Below are 20186 nucleotides of genomic sequence, written 5' to 3'. Positions count from 1 at the left end.
GTCACGTCCCGGGAGCTGTGCATGATGGAAGAATATCCCTTGCATGATGGGAAAATATCCCCATAGGAGCTGGACAGCTATCGGGACGTGAGTCATCAGAAAGCAGTTAGACAGAAAACAGCAACTCAACTTCAGAAGCTAATAACTATTGGAAGGATTAAGATTTTTTAATAGAAGTAATTTACAAATCTGTTTAACTTTCCGGTGCCAGTTGATTTATAAAAAAAAAAAAAAAGTTTTTGCCTGGAATACCCCTTTAAGTTTACTCTGTTGTGTGGTATTGTGGGAGATGTAGGTCGTGTGTAATGTCAGGTACAAACTTTACAGCAGAGACTGAACCAGCAGGGAAGCTCTTCATACAGTATGGGTGGTGTATGCAACTTTACATATTTCATAATACACTATAGGAGAGCCTGAACCAGCAGAGATACTTATGGGTGGTGTATGTAACCTCAGCAGAGACTGAACCAGCAGAGATACTCCTTATACAGCATCGCAGTTGTACATAAACCTCACATCTCCGACAAAACAATACAGAAGAGACTGAACCAGAAGAGATACTACTTATACAGCATGGGGTGTACATAAACCTCACATCTCCAACATGCAGAAGAGACTGAACCAGCAGGGATACTCCTTATACAGTATGGGTGGTGTATGTAACCTCACATCTCCCACAATTCACTGCAGCAGAGACTGAACCAGCAGAGATACTCCTTATACAGTATGGTGGGGGTGTATGTAACCTCACATCTCCCACAATTCACTGCAGCAGAGACTGAACCAGCAGAGATTCTCCTTATACAGTATGGTGGGGGTGTATGTAACCTCACATCTCCCACATTACACTACAGAAGAGACTGAACCAACAGAGGTACTCCTTATAAAGTATGGGGGGGGGGGGTGTATGTAACCTCACATCTCCCACAATACACTGCAGAAGAGACTGAACCAGCAGAGATACTCCTTATACAGTATGGGGGGTGTATGTAACCTCACATCTCCCACATTACACTACAGAAGAGACTGAACCAGCAGGGATACTCCTTATACAGTATGGGTGGTGTATGTAACCTCACATCTCCCACAATACACTGTAGAAGAGACTGAACCAGCAGAGATACTCCTTATACAGTATGGTGGTGTATGTAACCTCACATCCCCCACAATACACTACAGTAGAGACTGAACCAGCAGGGATACTCTTTATACAATATGGGGGTGTATGTAACCTCACATCTCCCACAATACACTACAGAAGAGACTGAACCAGCAGAGATACTCCTTATACAGTATGGTGGTGTATGTAACATCACATCTCCCACATTACACTACAGAAGAGACTGAACCAACAGAGATACTCCTTATACAGTATGGTGGGGGTGTATGTAACATCACATCTCCCACATTACACTACAGAAGAGACTGAACCAGCAGGGATTCTCCTTATACAGTATGGTGGGGGTGTATGTAACATCACATCTCCTACAATACACTGCAGAAGAGACTGAACCAGCAGAGATACTCCTTATACAGTATGGTGGGGGTGTATGTAACCTCACATCTCCCACATTATACTGCAGAAGAGACTGAACCAGCAGAGATGCTCCTTATACAGTATGGTGGGGGTGTATGTAACCTCACATCTCCCACATTACACTGCAGAAGAGACTGAACCAGCAGAGATACTCCTTATACAGTATGGTGGGGGTGTATGTAACCTCACATCTCCCACAATACACTACAGAAGAGACTGAACCAGCAGGGATACTCTTTATACAATATGGGGGTGTATGTAACCTCACATCTCCCACAATACACTACAGAAGAGACTGAACCAGCAGAGATACTCCTTATACAGTATGGTGGTGTATGTAACATCACATCTCCCACATTACACTACAGAAGAGACTGAACCAGCAGGGATTCTCCTTATACAGTATGGTGGGGGTGTATGTAACATCACATCTCCTACAATACACTGCAGAAGAGACTGAACCAGCAGAGATACTCCTTATACAGTATGGTGGGGGTGTATGTAACCTCACATCTCCCACATTATACTGCAGAAGAGACTGAACCAGCAGAGATGCTCCTTATACAGTATGGTGGGGGTGTATGTAACCTCACATCTCCCACATTACACTGCAGAAGAGACTGAACCAGCAGAGATACTCCTTATACAGTATTGTGGGGGTGTATGTAACCTCACATCTCCCACATTACACTGCAGAAGAGACTGAACCAGCAGAGATACTCCTTATACAGTATGGTGGGGGTGTATGTAACCTCACATCTCCCACAATACACTGCAGAAGAGACTGGACCAGCAGGGATACTATTCATACAGTATGGGGGGTGTACATAACCACACATCTCCCACAATACACTGCAGAAGAGACTGAACCAGCAGGGATTCTCCTTATACAGTATGGTGTGTATGTAACCTCCCATCTCCCACAATACACTGCAGAAGAGACTGAACCAGCAGGTATTCTCCTTATACAGTATGGGTGGTGTATGTAACCTCACATCTCCCACAATACACTACAGAAGAGACTGAACTAGCAGAAATACTCCTTATACAGTATGGGGGGGTGTATGTAACCTCACATCTCCCACAATACACTACAGAAGAGACTGAACCAGCAGAGATACTCCTTATACAGTATGGGTGGTGTATGTAACCTCACATTTCCCACAATACACTGCAGCAGAGACTGAACCAGCAGAGATAGTCCTTATACAGTATGGGTGGTGTATGTAACCTCACATCTCCCACAATACACTACAGAAGAGACTGAACCAGCAGATATACTCCTTATACAGTATGGTGGTGTATGTAACCTCACATTTCCCACAATACCTCAGCAGAGACTGAACCAGCAGAGATACTCCTTATACAGTATGGGTGGTGTATGTAACCTCACATTTCCCACAATACACTGCAGCAGAGACTGAACCAGCAGATATACTCATTATACAGTATGGTGGTGTATGTAACCTCACATCTCCCACAATACACTGCAGAAGAGACTGAACCAGCAGGGATTTTCCTTATACAGTATGGGTGGTGTATGTAACCTCACATCTCCCACAATACACTGCAGCAGAGACTGAACCAGCAGAGATACTCCTTATACAGTATTGGGGGAGGTGTATGTAACCTCACATCTCCCACATTACACTACAGAAGAGACTGAACCAGCAGGGATACTCCTTATACAGTATGGGGGGTGTATGTAACATCACATCTCCCACATTACACTGCAGCAGAGACTGAACCAGCAGATAGCTGAGAAGGCAGAACCAGCCAAAGAAACTTACAATGTAATCTGAAACATCTCACCTCCCACAATACATCACAGCAAACACTAAACCAGTGGGGGATGGCAGGGAGCTGTGAGCTCAGATAACGCTATGTAAGACTAACATTCCTTTACATAAGCGAGAGAAAAGAACATTTTAAATTCTACACTGGAACTGTACTCAGGTGGAGCGGACACCTGAAGGGGGCGCCTCTGAGAAGCACTGATGACATCGCAGGCTATAAGAATGTGTCCTCTATATACTAGAATACCAGGAGCTCTCCATGGTGCTGACCTCACCCTTTACATAGACTCCTATAGAGTGACATTACTTGATCACATGACCTGGTATGAGACCCCCCCCCCCCTGTACCCTCCCTCCCCCTCTCTTGCTCGATGTCTGTAATACTTCTCTTCTTTCCTTTTAACAGCCACCCAGATTGATCCCAATGAGCTTGAAGAGCTGTTCCAGATCACTTCTGGGGATGTGTTTAGGATAAATTCTAACGGTGGGTATCGCACAGTCCTCCTAGAGTCCGTGTCTGGGCCGCAGTCAGGGGCTTCGGGCTGTTACGGCTTTGTGTAGTGTCTCTGTACAATACCCTGTGAGCTGAACAGGGCAGCGTCACACAGCTGCAATGATTGTTACATTGTAGCAGGCCCTCAAGAAGAGATACATTTGTATCGGTATTGTGCTGTTTGTTACGTTGTAACAAGCGCCACCCCCAAAAAAATAATAAAATAAATAAATAAAATTGGATACATTTGTGTCAGTATTGGGCCCAATGTTACATTGTAACAAGCCATCAAGAAGAGATACATTTGTATCTGTATTGTGCTGTTTGTTACATTGTAACAAGCGCCCCCCCAAAAAAAAAAAAAAAAAATAAAATAAAATAAAATTGGATACATTTGTATCAGTATTGGGCCCAATGTTACATTGTTACAAGCCATCAAGAAGAGATACATTTGTATCTGTATTGTGCTGTTTGTTACATTGTAACAAGCGCCCCCCCCCCCCCCAAAAAAAAAAAAAATAATAAAAACAAATAAATAAAATTGGATACATTTGTATCAGTATTGGGCCCAATGTTACATTGTATCAGTATTTTGCTGATGTGATTTAATAGTGTATCCCAATTGGGATACCTCCAGCTATTGCAAAACTACAACTCCCAGCATGCCCGGACAGCCGTTGGCTGTCCGGGCATGCTGGGAGTTGTAGTTTTGCAACAGCTAAAGGCAGCTTGGTTGGAAAACACTGTATTACTATATCACATCAGCAAAATACTGATACAAATCTCTCTCTACCTGACGGCTTGTTACAATGTAACATTGGGCCCAATACTGATACAAATGTATCCAATCTTTGTCTGTCCTGATACACTGTAACCGATCCTCAAGACGGGAACAACCTCCATTACTTCTTCAAAGTCTCTGTTTAGCTCACAGAGGATTGTGCAGAAATAGAATAGCCGGTAGCTACATTGTAGCAGGCCCGTCAAGAAGAGATACATTTGTATCGGGTCGGGTTCACATTTGTTTTGGAAACCTCTGTTGCAGATTCCAATAAGCAGCGCTAAATAGAGCCAGATGCCAACGGAGCCCATCAGGCACCATTGACTTTAATGGGGTCTGTCTGGTGTTTTTTTTTGTTGGTGCCAGTTAGAGATGAGCGAACTTACAGTAAATTCGATTCGTCACAAACTTCTCGGCTCGGCGGTTGCTGACTTTTCCTGCATAAATGTAGTTCAGCTTTCCGGTGCTCCGGTGGGCTGGAAAAGGTGGATACAGTCCTAGGAAAGAGTCTCCTAGGACTGTATCCACCTTTTCCAGCCCACGGGAGCACCTGAAAGCTGAACTAAATTCATGCAGGAAAAGTCATCAACCGCCGAGCCGAGAAGTTTGTGACGAATCAAATTTACTGTAAGTTCGCTCATCTCTAGTGCCAGTCATTTTACTGGATTTTAGCCAGTTTAAAAAAATAAATCAATAAAAAAATTAAAAAATTATATTTATTTATTTATATATATATATATATATATATATATATTATAAAAAAAATATGTATATATATTATTATAAAAAATATGTATATATTTTTATTATTATAAAATATATGTATATATTTTTATTATAAAATATTTGTATATATTATTATAAAATATGTGTATATATTTATTATTGTAAAAAAAAATAATAATAAAAAAAAAAAATATATATATATATATATATATATATATATATATATATATAATTTTTTTATTTATTTTTAGTACTGCTATTAGTAAAATTTTTTAAGCAGAATCTGCGATGAAGCCTCTTATGCAGATGTGAACCCAATCTTAAAATCCAAGCACATCACGGTTCGGGAAAGCGACAATTTGATTTGGTGGTAGACTTAAAAAAAAAAAAGCGTATTCCTGCCGTACCCCATTAATTTCAATGAGCCGACCAAATCCAGCTCGTGATTTGCGTGGCTAAAACCCACAGCAGGACGCAGTTCTCAGACCGGAATTAAAAACAGATCCTGTCTGAAGATGACCCGACCGGAGTCACTAGCTGACTTTGAAATTATTGGGGTACGGCAGGGGTTCCCGAACTGTGGTGTGCAGGCACCCTTACATGTATGAAATTATTGGGGTACGGCAGGGGTTCCCGTACTGTGGTGTGCACGCACCCTTACGTGTATGAAATTATTGGGGTACGGCAGGGGTTCCCGTACTGTGGTGTGCAGGCACCCTTACGTGTATGAAATTATTGGGGTACGGCAGGGGTTCCCGATCCGTGGTGTGCACGCACCCTTACATGTATGAAATTTTTGGGGTACGGCAGGGGTTCCCCAACTGTGGTGTGCAAGCACCCTTACGTGTATGAAATTATTGGGGTACGGCAGATGTTCCCGATTCGTGGTGTGCACGCACCCTTACATGTATGAAATTAATAGGGTACAGCAGGGGTTCCCGATCCGTGGTGTGCACGCACCCTTACATGTATGAAATTATTGGGGTACGGCAGGGGTTCCCGATCCGTGGTGTGCACGCACCCTTACATGTATGAAATTAATAGGGTACAGCAGGGGTTCCCGATCCGTGGTGTGCACGATCCCTTACATGTATAGCCATGACTAGTTCAAGGAGAAATTTTCAAGTTTCCATTCCTTGACAGCAAGCAGAAATCTTCAATCTTTAGGGATAGAAACACAAAGTGTATTAAAAGCCATAGAACACATAAAAGGAAGGAGATTTTCCAGGTGGTTGGTGGTGCTTCTCATGGGCAGGACACACGGGCAGCACCACAGGTGGATTTCGTCACAGTGTGTAGGCTTACCAGCCAGTTTGTGATAACACAGGTAGCATTATAGTAAAGTATTACACTAGGACCTTCCTGAAAAATCATCCCATGTATATTAGATGTAGCAGAGGAATTTATGTAAGGCCCTCTTTACATATGTGACTCCTTTAGTGTATTCTAAAATGGAGATGGAGCATAACTTTTAAGCCGGTGTCCCTATGACAACACTTCATGTTCCTTTCCTCTTCCTTTACATTGTTGACGATGTACATCATCCTGGACCAGTGTTTTCCCACCGGGGTGCCTCCAGTTGTTGCAAAACTACAACTCTCAGCATGCCCGGACAGCCGAAGGCTGTCCGGGCATGCTGGGAGTTGTAGTTTTGCAACAGCTGGAGGCACCCTGGTGGGGAAACACTGCCCTGGACATTTCAGCCACTTATCAGATCTCCTCTTTAAAGGGGTTATCCAGGAAAAAAAACTTTATTTTTTTATTTTTTTATATATCAACTGGCTCCAGAAAGTTAAACAGATTTGAAAATTACTTCTATTAAAAAATTCTTAATCCTTTCAGTACTTATGAGCTTCTGAAGTTGAGTTGTTCTTTTCTGTCTAAGTGCTCTCTGGGAACCGCCCAGTTTAGAAGAGGTTTGCTATGAGGATTTTCTTCTAAACTGGGCGTTTCCCAAGACACGTGTCATCAGAGAGCACTTAGACAGAAAAGAACAACTCAACTTCAGAAGCTTATAAGTACTTAAAGGATTAATGTTTTTTTAATAGAAGTAATTTACAAATCTGTTTAACTTTCTGGAACCAGTTGATATATAAAAATAATTTATTTTCCTGGATAACCTCTTTAATTTATTTCTTCCTGATTTCTGATTGCCATAATCCCCAGTGTTCCCATTTTTATTATTTAGAGTGCATGCGAGTGCACTGCAAGTGTTGTCATAGGGAGGCATTTATTAATTTTTATTATTATTATTATTATTATTATTTTATTTATAATTTTTTTTTATTATTTATTATTATTAGTACTATTATTATTTTATTTATTTTATGATTTTATTTTATTTTTTAATATTTATCTCTTTATTTATTTATAATATTCTATAGTGCCCTTGGCTTCCCTCTTTTTATAATACACTAAGGGGGGACTTGAATAGATCATCGGGTACGTTACAATACCGGCAGTCCTATGTAAACCCCCCAGCTAAGGCTTCATGCAGTATAGTGCCTGGCCCTTATTGTGATTTCCCTCTAGTATTTGGTTGATTCTTGTCTCTCTTGTTGACAGTACAGTCTCTGGAGAGAAACCTGCGCTCCTTGGGGACTCCTAGTGATACACAAGAGCTCAGAGACCGCCTGTAAGTTACAGCTGTTTTGCATTGTGTTTACCGGATATGTATCCCGTCACCCCTCTTATTGGGCTCTGTCTCCCTCTCTCTGTGCAGTATAACTAAAAATATAGAAAAAAATAGAAAATTATTTAAAATAAATAAATAAATATCCTCTTAAATCTGGAACTTGATTTGCAACAAAAAACTGTCTTATGCCAGATTAGTAGGTAACAAATAGGCCCTGATAGCAGATGCCAGAATATTCTGGAAAGTCAATAGTGACTTCAGCACCCAGTATCTCAGTCTCCTGTACCCCAAAACACCTACATATATACAGAGTGTGCATTTCTGGAGTATAATACAGGATATAACTCAGGATCAGTACAGGATAAGTAATGTAATGTATATACACAGTGATCTCACCAGCAGAATAGTGAGTACAGCTCTGGAGTATAATACAGGATATAACTCAGGATCAGTACAGGATAAGTAATGTAATGTATGTACACAGTGACCTCACCAGCAGAATAGTGAGTACAGCTCTGGGGTATAATACAGGATATAACTCAGGATCAGTACAGGATAAGTAATGTAATGTATGTACACAGTGATCTCACCAGGAGAATAGTGAGTACGGCTCTGGAGTATAATACAGGATATAACTCAGGATCAGTACAGGATAAGTAATGTATGTACACAGTGACCTCACCAGCAGAATAGTGAGTACAGCTCTGGAGTATAATACAGGATATAACTCAGGATCAGTACAGGATAAGTAATGTAATGTATGTACACAGTGACCTCACCAGCAGAATAGTGAGTACAGCTCTGGAGTATAATACAGGATATAACTCAGGATCAGTACAGGATAAGTAATGTAATGTATGTACACAGTGACCTCACCAGCAGAATAGTGAGTACAGCTCTGGAGTATAATACAGGATATAACTCAGGATCAGTACAGGATAAGTAATGTAATGTATGTACACAGTGACCTCACCAGCAGAATAGTGAGTACAGCTCTGGAGTATAATACAGGATATAACTCAGGATCAGTACAGGATAAGTAATGTAATGTATGTACACAGTGACCTCACCAGCAGAATAGTGAGTACAGCTCTGGAGTATAATACAGGATATAACTCAGGATCAGTACAGGATAAGTAATGTAATGTATATACACAGAGATCTCACCAGCAGAATAGTGAGTACAGCTCTGGAGTATAATACAGGATATAACTCAGGATCAGTAAAAGATAAGTAATGTAATGTATGTACACAGTGACCTCACCAGCAGAATAGTGAGTACAGCTCTGGAGTATAATACATGATATAACGCAGGATCTGTAACAACTTTTGATATATAGGTATATTCTGTGTAGATGGTTAAAGTTAGAGGTATAAAGAGTTGATCCACAATATTTGCAGTCAGTCCAGAATCTCCTGGATAACATGTTAAGTGGGTGGAAGGTGAATGTGACGCTCCCGCAGCCCCCGCTCTTCTCGGCCTATCTCCCTGTAAAACATTCTATAAAGTAAAGTCCTGATGTAGATGTTTTACTGGGAACACAAAAACCCATAAAAAGTAAATATTCAAATCTAGTAATCTCTTTACTCTCAGAGCAGCACTTTCATGTCCGGATTACAGAGCAGCAGGAATAAATGGCGAGAGCGCAGTGCGAGTTAAGCTCACGGCTGTACGCTGCGCATTCAAGGTATTACTTTGAAGGGATTAGCACATTAGCATGACTCTAAACGACGTGTCAAAGCATTTATGGAAATAGTCTCCTCTCCCCCCGACGCTTCCTCAAAGCCGTATAAGAAATATACATGAGACACCATGAAAGGCCTCCCCTCAATTAAACAAACTGACACTTAAAAGCGGTGTATGTGCTCTGCCTGGCCGTGATCTCTTCATTAAATCACCATTAGTTAAACGCTTCCAACCTTTGACTCAATCCATCAAAGTGCAGAGAACAGCGAAATCCCAGACCGGGAAGTGAGATCAGGAGCTGAGAAAAACTACACCAAACTGTGTGAGCAGAAGAATGATGGCTGCCCAGAAAAGAACCGCCACACTGTGTTATCGCAGGAATCCTAAACATAGGAGAAGTGTTATAGTAGTTATATTCTTGTATATAGGAGGCAGTATTATAATAGTTATATTCTTGTATACCGGAGACAGTATTATAGTAGTTATATTCTTGTATATAGGAGCAGTATTATAGTAGTTATATTCTTGTATATAGGAGGCAGTATTCTAGTAGTTATATTCTTGTATATAGGAGCAGTATTCTAGTAGTTATATTCTTGTATATAGGAGGCAGTATTATAGTAGTTATATTCTTGTATATAGGAGCAATATTATAGTAGTTATATTCTTGTATATAAGAGCAGTATTATAGTAGTTATATTCTTGTATATAGGAGCAGTATTATAGTAGTTATATTCTTGTATATAGGAGCAGTATTATAGTAGTTATATTCTTGTATATAGGAGCAGTATTATAGTAGTTATATTCTTGTATATAGGAGCAGTATTATAGTAGTTATATTCTTGTATATAGGAGGCAGTATTATAGTAGTTATATTCTTGTATATAGGAGCAGTATTATAGTAGTTATATTCTTGTATACCGGAGACAGTATTATAGTAGTTATATTCTTGTATATAGGAGCAGTATTATAGTAGTTATATTCTTGTATATAGGAGGCAGTATTCTAGTAGTTATATTCTTGTATATAGGAGCAGTATTCTAGTAGTTATATTCTTGTATATAGGAGGCAGTATTATAGTAGTTATATTCTTGTATATAGGAGCAATATTATAGTAGTTATATTCTTGTATATAAGAGCAGTATTATAGTAGTTATATTCTTGTATATAGGAGCAGTATTATAGTAGTTATATTCTTGTATATAGGAGCAGTATTATAGTAGTTATATTCTTGTATATAGGAGCAGTATTATAGTAGTTATATTCTTGTATATAGGAGGCAGTATTATAGTAGTTATATTCTTGTATATAGGAGCAGTATTATAGTAGTTCTATTCTTGTATATAGGAGCAGTATTATAGTAGTTATATTCTTGTATATAGGAGCAGTGTTCTAGTAGTTATATTCTTGTATATAGGAGCAGTATTATAGTAGTTATATTCTTGTATATAGGAGCAGTATTATAGTAGTTATATTCTTGTATATAGGAGCAGTATTATAGTAGATATATTCTTGTATATAGGAGTAGTATTATAGTAGATATATTCTTGTATATAGGAGCAGTATTATAGTAGTTATATTCTTGTATATAGGAGACAATATTATAGTAGTTATATTCTTGTATATAGGAGGCAATATTATAGTAGTTATATTCTTGTATATAGGAGCAGTATTATAGTAGTTATATTCTTGTAAATAGGAGCAGTATTATAGTAGTTATATTCTTGTATATAGGAGCAGTATTATAGTAGTTATATTCTTGTTTATAGGAGAAGTATTATAGTAGTTATATTCTTCTATATAGGAGCAGTATTATAGTAGTTATATTCTTGTATATATGAGCAGTATTATAGTAGTTATATTGGTGTATATAGGAGCAGTATTATAGTAATTATATTCTTGTATGTAGGAGCAGTATTATAGTAGTTATATTCTTGTATGTAGGAGCAGTATTATAGTAGTTATATTCTTGTATATAGGAGCAGTATTATAGTAATTATATTCTTGTATGTAGGAGCAGTATTATAGTAGTTATATTCTTGTATATAGGAGGCAGTATTATAGTAGTTATATTCGTGTATATAGGAGCAGTATTATAGTAATTATATTCTTGTATATAGGAGCAGTATTATAGTAGTTAGATTCTTGTATATAGGGGGCAGTATTATAGTAGTTATATTCTTGTATATTGGAGTAGTATTATAGTAGATATATTCTTGTATATAGGAGCAGTATTATAGTAGTTATATTCTTGTATATAGGAGACAATATTATAGTAGTTATATTCTTGTATATAGGAGGCAATATTATAGTAGTTATATTCTTGTATATATGAGCAGTATTATAGTAGTTATATTCTTGTATATAGGAGCAGTATTATAGTAGTTATATTCTTGTTTATAGGAGAAGTATTATAGTAGTTATATTCTTCTATATAGGAGCAGTATTATAGTAGTAATATTCTTCTATATAGGAGCAGTATTATAGTAGTTATAATCTTGTATATAGGAGCAGTATTATAGTAGTTATATACGTGTATATATGGGCAGTATTATAGTAATTATATTCTTGTATATAGGAGCAGTATTTTAGTAGTTATATTCTTGTATATAGGGGCAGTATTATAGTAGTTATATTCTTGTATATAGGAGCAGTATTATAGTAGTTATTGTGGAGGGGAGATAGAGAGATAGGACCGCACCGCGGTCACCCACAATATCTGGGAGTGTATGCACTGTAACAGGGGAAGTCGGAGGTATGGGGCGGGGTGGTGCAAGAAAGCAGGAGAGAACAATGTCCAAAATGTCAAAGTGAGAAAAAGGTTGCTTCTGCACTCACCCTTCTTGCGCTGTGTCACTGAGTTAGTCCATGTACGGCCGGCCGCTGTACGGGAGATGATACGGAGAGATCGCTACAGCCGGAGCTGAGCGGTGACAGCTACGAGCTCGTTTCGCGGTTAAAACCGCTTCTTCGGGCCTCACCTCGTGTCTGTCTAAGCGCATCCTTTATCTGGGCGCTCCTATGACGTCATCCTCGGTAGGAGGAGACTAGTGTACCTGTTCAGGTACGTGATTGACATTCACAAAAAATGTTATCAAAGTGGATAAAAACGAAGAAGTTGCAATAAGAATAAAAAATGTGTAAGGGGGGAGTGAGATAAATTCAAACAAAAAGGGGAAGTCTTTAAGTACACGTGGATTGCAGAATTAGTTCATGTCAGTGTACGGGGCGTCATACACTGGAGCTCACAGAAATACTGTAAGCTCGTTGCGATCATTAAGCCCCAAAATGCCCATGGCATCGGTCTTAATGATCCAATGTGCCTCTCGCTGTCGGAGGACTTTCTCTCTGGCTGTGCCCCCGGTGGCTATTTTTTCTAAGCCGCAGAAAATCAGTGTTTTTTCATCACTGTTGTGGTGAGCCTTCATATGCTCGATTAGTCTGGCCGAGCCGATCCCTGTTTTAAGGGACCGTTTGTGCTCCCTGAATCTAGAAAAAAGGCAGCGTTTGGTGGACCCTATGTAATACCTTTTGCAGGGACATAGGATCGCATATATGACCCATTCTGATCTGCAGAAAATAAAGTCATGTATAGAAATGTCACAGTTTCCCAATTTTATGTAGGCGCCTCTGTACATCTGGGGGCAGTGGATACATGTCCCACATTTGTAGTTTCCTTTTAATTCATTCTTCGCTATCCAGTTCTCGCCAAGTTTTTTGCTGGAGAAAGAGGAGGAGACTAATTGGTTTTTCAGACTTTCACTCCTGCGAAAAGTGACCAGCGGTTTTTTCATTGCGGCTTTTTGTAGGACAGGATCTCTTTCAAGAATGTGCCAATTATTGAGGAGAGCTTTTCTGATGACAGTGGCAAGAGGGTTATATTGAAAGGAAAAAACAAATCTCTGCTCTTCAATGTCTTTTTCCGTTTTAGCAGACGTGGCGTGTTTTTTATTTTTCTTATATTTTTTGTTGATCAAGTCACTGCGGGGGATCTTTTTCACTCTCTCCAGAGCTTCTTTTAGTACTCTGGGAGGATAACCTCTTTCTTGGAATCTGTTGGTGAGTTCGTCAGCTTGTTTTATAAAACCTTCTTCTGTACTATTAATCTTTTTTATCCGGAGATATTGGCTGTATGGTAGAGCATTTTTTGTGTGCTGAGGATGATAACTTTGGTAGTGGAGATACGAGTTGGTGGCTGTCTCCTTTCTGTATCCTGTAGTGGTTATGTTGCCCTCTCTAATGTGGATCTCTACGTCCAGAAATTCGATTTTTTCGGCTGAAAATTTACTGGTGAAGAACATGTTCATCTTGTTGTGATTATTTAGGTACTGCACAAACTCGTTGAATTCGTATTCTTCGCCTTCCCATGCAATAAACACATCGTCCACAAAGCGACTGTACAATTTGATATGCCCGATATAAGGATTTTGTGAACTGTAGATGATCTTCTGCTCAAGTGCTGCCAAAAAAAGGTTTGCGAAGGTACATGCGACCGGAGTCCCCATCGCCGTACCTGTACGCTGGGAGTACCAATCCCCATCAAATGTGAAGCAATTGTTGGTGAGAATTAACTCCAAACCCTCTTTCACAAAGTTAGTGTAAGCTTCACTTTTGCCGGCGGTGATCAAGAAATCACCTATTACCCGGATCCCCAGTTCTTGTGGGATCCGGGTATAGAGGCTCTCTACATCAATGGTGGCCAGTTTGTAGGAGTCAGACCATTGGGTGCTGTCTAGAGTTTTTAGGAAGCTGTCTGTGTCCTTCAGGTAAGAAGGTACACTTACCAGTAAAGGTCTCAATAGCCAGTCCAGATACTGGGAGAGGTATTCCAAGGGCGCCCCAATTCCTGCAACAATGGGTCTCCCCGGGGGAGATTCCAGGCTTTTGTGAACCTTAGGTAAAAAATACCAGTGCGGTTTTTTTGCGCATTCTGGTATAAGCTTTTCAGCCTTCTTCTTGTCTAGAAGTCCTTTCTCCACATTCTTGTGCAAGTATGTTCTCAGCCTGGAAATTATTTTATTCGTAGGATCCGTGGCAAGGGGCAGGTATACCTCCTGGTTCTTTAATTGACGGTGCGCTTCCTTCAGGTAATACTCTTTTGACATCACCACTACACTCCCACCTTTGTCGGCTTTTTTGATGACCAAATCTTGTCTGGTGCGGAGCCATTTGAGTGCTTTTTGTTCTTTCAGGGATAAATTACTTGTGGTACTGGGGTAGATGAGGGATTTGACATCTTTCATCACCTGAGCAGAAAATATATCGAGGCTACTCCCTGGTTGTATTTGGGGGGTGAAAGTGGACGGTACCCCTCCTTTAAATGTGTCAGGTGGGGGTATAATTTCCTCCTGCAATATGGGGTTGCTCTCTCTGTCCATATTCACCAGATCAAGAAGGCATTCTTGCTCAAATGGTGAAAAGGTTCCTGGTGCGAAAAATCCTAAAGGGCCAATGCTGGCTTGTACTTCTCCTTCTTTAACCACAATTGGTTTACTGGTTTTGTTGGTGGCTGTCTCAAAGAATTTATGCAGATTTATTCTCCTTATTCCTTTAAAGAGGTCCACTTCAAAAGACACAGGATTGAAAGGGGCGGGGATACAGTAATTTAGTCCTTTGGACAATAATGTCAAACAGTCATCATCCAAAGAGATGTCGGAAAGATTAAGTACTGTGGAGGTTTTTATGTTTTCTTGTTCCAGGTCACTTGTCTTCTGGGTCTTTGTGTTCTTCCTTTTTCTGCCCCGCCTGATGCGTTTTCTGGCGGGGCTCTTGCGTTTTTTGAAACCTCTATTGTCTTGTCCTCCTCTCTGGTAGCATTCTCTTCTGCAGAGCTGGAATCGGTATCCGATGTCCAGTATTCTCTGTTTTTGGTCCGTGGTTTAGTGTATTTCTTCCTCGGTACTCTTTTTTTCTGTTCTCTGTCCTGTTTCCATTCGAAAATGCGGTCATTTTCGTAGTCCATCTTATCCCGCAGAAATTTGTCTTTTTTTCTTTCCTTAATTTCTGCTTGTATGGGGATAAGTCTTTTTTCTAATTTCTGCAGGAACTGTTGCGATTGTCCTTCGGTAAGTCTTTTCCTTAGTTCTGTCTTGCATTTCAATAATTCTGTGGTCACAGAATTATATTCTTCCTCATTTCTTTTTAAGATTAAATTCATCATTTTCTCAGCGGTATCTAGTTGGATTTGTTTCCATTCTGCTTGAAACTGGGGGTCGGATTGGTACTGTGATGCCTCTCTGAAATGACGTAATCCTCTTGGTACTCTTTTGCTGCTTTGATATGATTTCAGAGATTTCACGGTCCAGAAAAGTCTGACTTCTTTTTCTGCTAGGTTGCTGATTCTGTATTCCAAGTTTCGTGTACTGATGACCTGCGTGTCATCTTTAGTATTGCATTCTTCAAAAAATTCCTCAACGTTTTCTCTCCCTAAAATTAGGGCTTCGGCCTGGTGATCCATACTTGATTCCCCTTCTTCATGCACTTCCATGTGCGACATCATCATATGATGGAAGAAAAAGATCCCGGAGTCCGTGGGTATGCGAGTGGCGTGCAAAGTCCAAAAAATGGGTACAATACAGAAAATGTGGAGGGGAGATAGAGAGATAGGACCGCACCGCGGTCACCCACAATATCTGGGAGTGTATGCACTGTAACAGGGGAAGTCGGAGGTATGGGGCGGGGTGGTGCAAGAAAGCAGGAGAGAACAATGTCCAAAATGTCAAAGTGAGAAAAAGGTTGCTTCTGCACTCACCCTTCTTGCGCTGTGTCACTGAGTTAGTCCATGTACGGCCGGCCGCTGTACGGGAGATGATACGGAGAGATCGCTACAGCCGGAGCTGAGCGGTGACAGCTACGAGCTCGTTTCGCGGTTAAAACCGCTTCTTCGGGCCTCACCTCGTGTCTGTCTAAGCGCATCCTTTATCTGGGCGCTCCTATGACGTCATCCTCGGTAGGAGGAGACTAGTGTACCTGTTCAGGTACGTGATTGACATTCACAAAAAATGTTATCAAAGTGGATAAAAACGAAGAAGTTGCAATAAGAATAAAAAATGTGTAAGGGGGGAGTGAGATAAATTCAAACAAAAAGGGGAAGTCTTTAAGTACACGTGGATTGCAGAATTAGTTCATGTCAGTGTACGGGGCGTCATACACTGGAGCTCACAGAAATACTGTAAGCTCGTTGCGATCATTAAGCCCCAAAATGCCCATGGCATCGGTCTTAATGATCCAATGTGCCTCTCGCTGTCGGAGGACTTTCTCTCTGGCTGTGCCCCCGGTGGCTATTTTTTCTAAGCCGCAGAAAATCAGTGTTTTTTCATCACTGTTGTGGTGAGCCTTCATATGCTCGATTAGTCTGGCCGAGCCGATCCCTGTTTTAAGGGACCGTTTGTGCTCCCTGAATCTAGAAAAAAGGCAGCGTTTGGTGGATCCTATGTAATACCTTTTGCAGGGACATAGGATCGCATATATGACCCATTCTGATCTGCAGAAAATAAAGTCATGTATAGAAATGTCACAGTTTCCCAATTTTATGTAGGCGCCTCTGTACATCTGGGGGCAGTGGATACATGTCCCACATTTGTAGTTTCCTTTTAATTCATTCTTCGCTATCCAGTTCTCGCCAAGTTTTTTGCTGGAGAAAGAGGAGGAGACTAATTGGTTTTTCAGACTTTCACTCCTGCGAAAAGTGACCAGCGGTTTTTTCATTGCGGCTTTTTGTAGGACAGGATCTCTTTCAAGAATGTGCCAATTATTGAGGAGAGCTTTTCTGATGACAGTGGCAAGAGCACTTGAGCAGAAGATCATCTACAGTTCACAAAATCCTTATATCGGGCATATCAAATTGTACAGTCGCTTTGTGGACGATGTGTTTATTGCATGGGAAGGCGAAGAATACGAATTCAACGAGTTTGTGCAGTACCTAAATAATCACAACAGGATGAACATGTTCTTCACCAGTAAATTTTCAGCCGAAAAAATCGAATTTCTGGACGTAGAGATCCACATTAGAGAGGGCAACATAACCACTACAGGATACAGAAAGGAGACAGCCACCAACTCGTATCTCCACTACCAAAGTTATCATCCTCAGCACACAAAAAATGCTCTACCATACAGCCAATATCTCCGGATAAAAAAGATTAATAGTACAGAAGAAGGTTTTATAAAACAAGCTGACGAACTCACCAACAGATTCCAAGAAAGAGGTTATCCTCCCAGAGTACTAAAAGAAGCTCTGGAGAGAGTGAAAAAGATCCCCCGCAGTGACTTGATCAACAAAAAATATAAGAAAAATAAAAAACACGCCACGTCTGCTAAAACGGAAAAAGACATTGAAGAGCAGAGATTTGTTTTTTCCTTTCAATATAACCCTCTTGCCACTGTCATCAGAAAAGCTCTCCTCAATAATTGGCACATTCTTGAAAGAGATCCCGTCCTACAAAAAGCCGCAATGAAAAAACCGCTGGTCACTTTTCGCAGGAGTGAAAGTCTGAAAAACCAATTAGTCTCCTCCTCTTTCTCCAGCAAAAAACTTGGCGAGAACTGGATAGCGAAGAATGAATTAAAAGGAAACTACAAATGTGGGACATGTATCCACTGCCCCCAGATGTACAGAGGCGCCTACATAAAATTGGGAAACTGTGACATTTCTATACATGACTTTATTTTCTGCAGATCAGAATGGGTCATATATGCGATCCTATGTCCCTGCAAAAGGTATTACATAGGGTCCACCAAACGCTGCCTTTTTTCTAGATTCAGGGAGCACAAACGGTCCCTTAAAACAGGGATCGGCTCGGCCAGACTAATCGAGCATATGAAGGCTCACCACAACAGTGATGAAAAAACACTGATTTTCTGCGGCTTAGAAAAAATAGCCACCGGGGGCACAGCCAGAGAGAAAGTCCTCCGACAGCGAGAGGCACATTGGATCATTAAGACCGATGCCATGGGCATTTTGGGGCTTAATGATCGCAACGAGCTTACAGTATTTCTGTGAGCTCCAGTGTATGACGCCCCGTACACTGACATGAACTAATTCTGCAATCCACGTGTACTTAAAGACTTCCCCTTTTTGTTTGAATTTATCTCACTCCCCCCTTACACATTTTTTATTCTTATTGCAACTTCTTCGTTTTTATCCACTTTGATAACATTTTTTGTGAATGTCAATCACGTACCTGAACAGGTACACTAGTCTCCTCCTACCGAGGATGACGTCATAGGAGCGCCCAGATAAAGGATGCGCTTAGACAGACACGAGGTGAGGCCCGAAGAAGCGGTTTTAACCGCGAAACGAGCTCGTAGCTGTCACCGCTCAGCTCCGGCTGTAGCGATCTCTCCGTATCATCTCCCGTACAGCGGCCGGCCGTACATGGACTAACTCAGTGACACAGCGCAAGAAGGGTGAGTGCAGAAGCAACCTTTTTCTCACTTTGACATTTTGGACATTGTTCTCTCCTGCTTTCTTGCACCACCCCGCCCCATACCTCCGACTTCCCCTGTTACAGTGCATACACTCCCAGATATTGTGGGTGACCGCGGTGCGGTCCTATCTCTCTATCTCCCCTCCACATTTTCTGTATTGTACCCATTTTTTGGACTTTGCACGCCACTCGCATACCCACGGACTCCGGGATCTTTTTCTTCCATCATATGATGATGTCGCACATGGAAGTGCATGAAGAAGGGGAATCAAGTATGGATCACCAGGCCGAAGCCCTAATTTTAGGGAGAGAAAACGTTGAGGAATTTTTTGAAGAATGCAATACTAAAGATGACACGCAGGTCATCAGTACACGAAACTTGGAATACAGAATCAGCAACCTAGCAGAAAAAGAAGTCAGACTTTTCTGGACCGTGAAATCTCTGAAATCATATCAAAGCAGCAAAAGAGTACCAAGAGGATTACGTCATTTCAGAGAGGCATCACAGTACCAATCCGACCCCCAGTTTCAAGCAGAATGGAAACAAATCCAACTAGATACCGCTGAGAAAATGATGAATTTAATCTTAAAAAGAAATGAGGAAGAATATAATTCTGTGACCACAGAATTATTGAAATGCAAGACAGAACTAAGGAAAAGACTTACCGAAGGACAATCGCAACAGTTCCTGCAGAAATTAGAAAAAAGACTTATCCCCATACAAGCAGAAATTAAGGAAAGAAAAAAAGACAAATTTCTGCGGGATAAGATGGACTACGAAAATGACCGCATTTTCGAATGGAAACAGGACAGAGAACAGAAAAAAAGAGTACCGAGGAAGAAATACACTAAACCACGGACCAAAAACAGAGAATACTGGACATCGGATACCGATTCCAGCTCTGCAGAAGAGAATGCTACCAGAGAGGAGGACAAGACAATAGAGGTTTCAAAAAACGCAAGAGCCCCGCCAGAAAACGCATCAGGCGGGGCAGAAAAAGGAAGAACACAAAGACCCAGAAGACAAGTGACCTGGAACAAGAAAACATAAAAACCTCCACAGTACTTAATCTTTCCGACATCTCTTTGGATGATGACTGTTT

The 20186-nt window shown here is 40.7% G+C and overlaps 1 protein-coding gene across 5 annotated transcripts in view; it reads left to right on the top strand.

The window, feature by feature from the left end:
• TSNARE1 (t-SNARE domain containing 1) overlaps nucleotides 1-20186 on the top strand; it is a 364151-nt gene that overhangs the window by 89668 nt on the left and 254297 nt on the right. For all 5 annotated transcript variants that reach the window (XM_056522868.1, XM_056522867.1, XM_056522866.1 and 2 more), the window contains exons 4-5: nucleotides 3740-3817; nucleotides 7899-7968. In XM_056522868.1, coding sequence (XP_056378843.1) covers nucleotides 3740-3817; nucleotides 7899-7968 — 148 coding nt within the window. The remainder of the gene's footprint in view (nucleotides 1-3739; nucleotides 3818-7898; nucleotides 7969-20186) is intronic.

The sequence above is a fragment of the Hyla sarda genome, chromosome 5 (genome assembly GCF_029499605.1).
Source record: "Hyla sarda isolate aHylSar1 chromosome 5, aHylSar1.hap1, whole genome shotgun sequence".
Classification (NCBI taxonomy): domain Eukaryota; kingdom Metazoa; phylum Chordata; class Amphibia; order Anura; family Hylidae; genus Hyla; species Hyla sarda.
Note: the sequence above shows the minus strand (reverse complement) of the source record. Positions and strands in the feature narration are given on the sequence as shown.